Source organism: Acanthisitta chloris, unplaced genomic scaffold (genome assembly GCF_000695815.1).
Source record: "Acanthisitta chloris isolate BGI_N310 unplaced genomic scaffold, ASM69581v1 scaffold21640, whole genome shotgun sequence".
Taxonomy (NCBI): Eukaryota; Metazoa; Chordata; class Aves; order Passeriformes; family Acanthisittidae; genus Acanthisitta; species Acanthisitta chloris.
The window spans coordinates 4,977-10,562 of NW_008651388.1; the positions used below are offsets into that span (position 1 = coordinate 4,977).

The 5,586-nt window shown below is 43.4% G+C and overlaps 1 protein-coding gene across 1 annotated transcript in view; it reads right to left on the bottom strand.

Annotated features, from left to right (window-relative positions):
- Positions 1 to 3,181: 3,181 nt before the first annotated feature.
- Positions 3,182 to 5,586, bottom strand: part of CCDC174 (coiled-coil domain containing 174) — a gene marked incomplete at its 5' end in the record, with an annotated part of 9,543 nt that continues 7,138 nt past the window's right edge. Inside the window, 2 exons of the mRNA XM_009073137.1 lie at positions 3,182 to 4,092; positions 4,857 to 4,991. Coding sequence (XP_009071385.1) covers positions 3,182 to 4,092; positions 4,857 to 4,991 — 1,046 coding nt within the window. The remainder of the gene's footprint in view (positions 4,093 to 4,856; positions 4,992 to 5,586) is intronic.

Below are 5,586 nucleotides of genomic sequence, written 5' to 3' on the forward strand. Positions count from 1 at the left end.
CTGAATTCAACTCAAGGTCTGTTTTGAAGGATTTTGGCCACTCTTTAGAGCTGGTTCAGCTCCATGGGAATCATACCCTGCTCTGAATGGCTTCCAGATGCTGATTCATGTGAGGTCTCAAGTAGGAAGCTTCTCTGGCCTAAGCTAGCCTGGAGAACTGGGTGTGAACTTCTGCTCTGCCACTGACTTGCTTTGTGACCTTGCATAAGACATTTTGCATTCCAGTTTTCTTCTTTCTGCAAAATGGGGTTAGGGATATAATCTTACTTCAGAACATTCTGAGGCTTAATTAATTGTGATGTACTGTGATCCTAGGCTGAGAACAGCTAAGAAAGCATGAAGTACACAACCCAAAACATTCTAAAATGGTTCACTGCACTGCCCAGCAACCTTCAAAACACTCCGGGCAGTTTCTCATGCTTTTATATTCCAGTTGATCCTTCCTCCCACAGCTGCCTTAAACAAACAAACCATTAGAAAGAGGAACATGATACGACAGAGATTCAACAGCAGTTTAAGCACAGCTCCTGGGTCTAAGTCAGCATGGGCTAGTGATTCCTTTGCAACCTTGAGCAGCTCTGCCAAGCTCCATCTTCCACTTCCCTGTTCTCCAAACTCTAATGGTACCATTTGGACCCCCATCTTCTAGGGGCATAGAGGTAGGGCATATTCCCCTGCCTCATGCATGGAAATGGCTCATTACAAGTGAAATCTTACATGTTTATCCCAGAGTTTGTTCCAATGTACAGGTAAGCTGTTCTGAGTCCAGACTTACTGTACACTCACGTGCACAGAAGTTACATCATTTGAGCAAAGCCTTCCCAGACAGATGGGAGGAATCTGAACAAGGTATTTCCTTTATTTCCTGTGCTCCTGCAGGAACAACCAGGCTGCCCTAATTCAACAGATTGAACATGACAGTCAGGATGGAGTCACTTCTGTCAACATGATGTCACAAGTTCCTGTACCATGTAAGCATGAGGACAAAGGGGGTGATCCCCTGGCAAGGCACAGCACTGGAACCTGGTGGTGGATATCTAGGAAATTTACTCAAAGTAGCTTGGTACCCTGAAGAAGTTGTAGGGTGTTCACAAATAACTCTAGGTTAGCAATTAGTTTTTGCCTTGCTCTCTGTGGCAACCAACACTTCTTCATGAAACATCCCAACATTTTACATCCATTTCCATGCACCAGTTCAACAACTGGTGGCACTGCAGGTGACAGAACACTGCTTTGTTAACTAGGCCCATTTGAAATCTGTTTTGGCTACTTCTTATTCTTGTGGAAGGGAGCTGCTAAAACACAACACAGCTGATCTAGACTCAAAATTCAATGTGAGGTGACAGCATTTAACACGTACGCAAATCAGGGTCATCAGAGACTACTTCAATGCTCCTTTGAAATAAATAGCAGAAAATAGGGATATACTGGCAGAATTTCTTATAGAAAATTGGTAAGACTGGACTGCCATCTCATGGGTAGTGACTAACCTGAGATTGTACTCAATTTATGAGAGGAAAAAAACCTGCATTGATGCTGTCACATTTGGTAAAAACAGATGGCTTTGTAACATCTTCCTCTTTAAGTTATTAGTATACCATCCTTACTTATTTTCAGGTTCTTTACTCACACTGAAGAGATTTAAGGAAAGGAAGAAAGACACACCCTAATGTGTGTGTACTTCAGCTGAGCTGAAGTCAGTGCCAGCAGCAGCCAAACCAACGAGCTGCTGTTCTGCCTTCTGTGCATTTCAGGTGGATGTGGCCATGGACAGCGCCACACTGTCCTCAAGTTCTAGACCTGTTGAGAGAAACAGAAACTCAAAGCTATCCTAAAGCTCCAGTGTCTTAGCCATTTGGTAAGGATAAAAGATTGGAGGATTTTGTGACTTTAAACTGGTACCACTGGTGCTCTTTGCAGGGGGTGTTATTCCTCCTGTGAGGTGTTATTCCTGCTCTGCAAATTCCTCTGCAAAAGCCAGGGATGTAGGAGCTGAGGTTAAATCAGAGTTTGAACACAGAGAATGTGTTCTGCATGTTGCTAAGCTTGCAGAGTCACCTTGAACATGTCACTGTTCACCAGGCTTTGCAGAGCACCCTGAGGTCTGACTGGAGCACACAAGAGGAGCACACCAGCTCTGTCTCTTTGGCCAGTTCACTGTTGCATTCAAATGTTCACTATTTTGACATTATCACTGTCATTCAGCAATCCATGAAATTGCCCATTCCAACTTGCTTTTCTAGGTCTTATCCTTGTATGAGCTTTTAAAATACAAGTGGAGGGATTTAAATGACCTTCAGAAATAAAAGGCTTCTACATGGTAAGTATTATTCTCATTTCTAAGATGCTGAAATAAAAGGTTGTCTGGTAGAGGTTGGTCTGGTTCTATACAGAATGACTCCAGTATCACAGCTATTGAAAAAAACAAGTATTAAATAAAACCATAAATATAACAGATGATGCAAGAAAAATGCAGTTAGAGAATTATGAGAGCATTTTGTAACCCAGCAAGACAGTAGTTTCAGATGTCAAGACTTCTACTTCAGTGAAGTGTGTATTTTTAGACTAACCATCACTATTTATCGATTCTGCAATGCCTCTCTCCACTCTAATGTGCTGCAGAATTCTGAGTTATGTACAGACCTTAGGAATGCAGAAGCCATTACGACCACTCTTCACTAGATAATACTCTGCACTTCCTAAAGGCAGGAGATAAAGTAGGTAACAGATTTCCTAAAATCATTCTGTATTTGGCAGCAGAGGGACTGCCATTTCCATGCTGTTTCTAGATATATCACTGAACTTGCAGCAGCTCCAAACCACAACCCAGCTGGGGAGTGACAGAGGAAAGGAAGAGTTTCTCTCTCTCTCAAAAAAAAAGCCATTAATATACCTGAGAGTTCAGGTGTAAGAGGAAAAGAGATAAAGTTAAACCTGTATTAAACTAAGTAAGTACTGCCAAAGAAAACATGTAATTTTAGTAAATAGGGAAAAATAATAAAAGCACCAACAGGGAAAAAATGCAGCTGTGATGTAGAACAGCTTAGGCGTCCGGGAGATTTACTGTCATCTACTTACAGAAACTCATTTTTCCCACATGTGGGAAAATAATATTCTTGCTGAGAAGACAATTCTATTTCAGTTCCTTAGATCGTAATTCTTGCTTATTTCTTCACTCAGCTCAAGTCACTTGTCTGTAATAGGACAACATATCATCTAAGCTTTGGTAGAGTGGTTCCTGATGTGCAGTGTCACTGCTGTCAGTCTGCACTGCAGGTGCCACATCCTGGGTGCCACTGGCCTGGGTTCCTGGTGGTGGCACATCTTGGGCACTGCTGCTGCCACAGGTGTGTATTCCAGGTGGCACATCCTGAGTGCTGCAGCCACAGGTGTGTATTCCTGGTGGCACATCCTGGGCACTGCAGCTACAGGTGTGTATTCCAGGTGGCACATCCTGAGTGCTGCAGCCACAGGTGTGTATTCCTGGTGGCACATCCTGGGTGCCATAGCCATAAGGCTGCATGGAAAAGGGCACCTCATGGGCGCCGTAGCCGTAACTGTGCATCGGTGGTCCCACCCCTGGTGCTCCGTAGCCGTAAGGCTGCACTGGGAAGGTTCCTCCGTGGGCACCGTAGCCGTAACCCTGCATGGGTGGTGGCACAGCTCTGGCACCGTATCCGTACGGGCACACAGGTGGGGGCACACCTCGGGGTCCATAGCCATAAGGCTGTGCTGGTGGCAGCATGTCCTCATCACTGCTGTCATCCTCCCCTGATGACGACACCCCCTGGGTGTCACGGCCACCAGTCTCTGCTGACCCTGGATTATCCTGAGCTTTGCTGTTGGAAGCCTGTGCTGATGGGGGCACATCTCCAGCACTGCTGCCATTGCCCTGTGCTGATGGCATCTGTTGGTTCTGTGCTCTCTCCGTTTCCAGTTTTTCAGAGGAGGTTTCAGGACTGCTCAAATTCCAACTTCTGTAACTATCATCTTTCTTTTGTCCCAAATAGTAATCAGAGGGTGGTGCAAATTCTGGATCTCGCTCATCTCTAAGTTCTTCCTGTTTCTTTTCCCATAGTCCAAACATCAGTTCTGTTAGAAACAGGAAAATGGCAGATTTAGCAGAGATTTCAGGGTGCGAAGATCAGTCAGAAAATAAATTAGGAAACAGAGAAGATGCAACTGTGTAAAGCCACCTCAAGTTACTTTTTCACCTAGTACTATATAGAAATATGAGAATCTAGTGGAGATGCCTTCAGTGAACCACAGTTATTTCACTCTGCATTTTAGAGTAAGCTGTCCTCTGCTTTCTGAGTGTAGTATCTGCTGCATAGTTCAGTGCTGCTTGGGTGTCAGTACCAGGATTCCTCAGCCGTAGGAAAACAACAGTGCCAGGCAGGATAAGTAATTAACATGTAGGATCTAAAGTCTAGGTTTTAATGGAACCACAGTTTCCCCTCAAAATGATGTATCATCATCTTTCAGTATCATCCTGTACCTGCCTGTGTAGCACATCCTGCCATTATCTGGCACAAACCACGAAGTACATCAAGAAAAGCTCATACTGAAAGACAGTAAATCTTATGAACTATGGAATTTGTCATTCTGTCAACCTGTCTGGATCATCCAGAAATGGAATAACTGGTATAGAAGAAAAAATTATGGGAACATTACAGCAGTTACTGGCATCAAGGCAGCCTCGTCAGTCACTGCCCTGGACTCTACACAGTCACTCATACCAAGGCAGAAAGGATTTCATTGCTTCTCAGTCTCACCTACTTTGTCCCAAAACAGAAATGAAAGTAGCAGTGTGCACACTGTTTCCCAACAATGTTCCTGAATCTACATTTCCTTACCTTTGCCTTTATCCCACTCTCGGACATAAGGCACACCAGGCTTTGTATCTCTTCTCTCCTGGATGACAACCTCGACCTTTCTGCTTGCTGCAGTAGCTCTTGGAGGTTCTGGTTCCTCGGCAGCACTTTTCAGCTCTATGTTACAGGAAGAGATAGGAGGGTTTGTTAGTTACAGGATAAAATCTATATGAACCTCACAGGTATAAAAAAGAGGAGCATTAGCATGTTATCTCCATTTCATATAGTGCAGAAAACAATTTGCATTCTTACTCTTCTGAACAACCATAACAGTGAGCAGTGGTACATTACTGATCTTTGTTTCCAGAACACTTCACAGGTAATCACTTGCATAGAATTCTGACACGGTAAAGTAGTAGCTGCATTTTACAGTGGGAGACAGACAGTACAAGTTGACTATCAGTGTCATAAGGGAGAGAGAACAGAGATGGGCTTAGAATTCAAATTCATCACCCCAAATCCTAAAGTCAGCTGTGTCTCCAACTTACAGACTGCACTGAAAATGCTGCAGTGTATATTGTATGATACAGAAATTGAATGTTTACTATTTTTTATTCTACAGACTGCACTGAAAATGTTGCAGTGTATATTGTATGATATAGAAATTGAATGTTTACTATTTTTTATTCTACCTCATCTTAAAAATAGAAACAGCCAGGAAAATGTCAGCAGCTCTAAACCTCAACGTGCGTAACTCACCCACATAATTCCT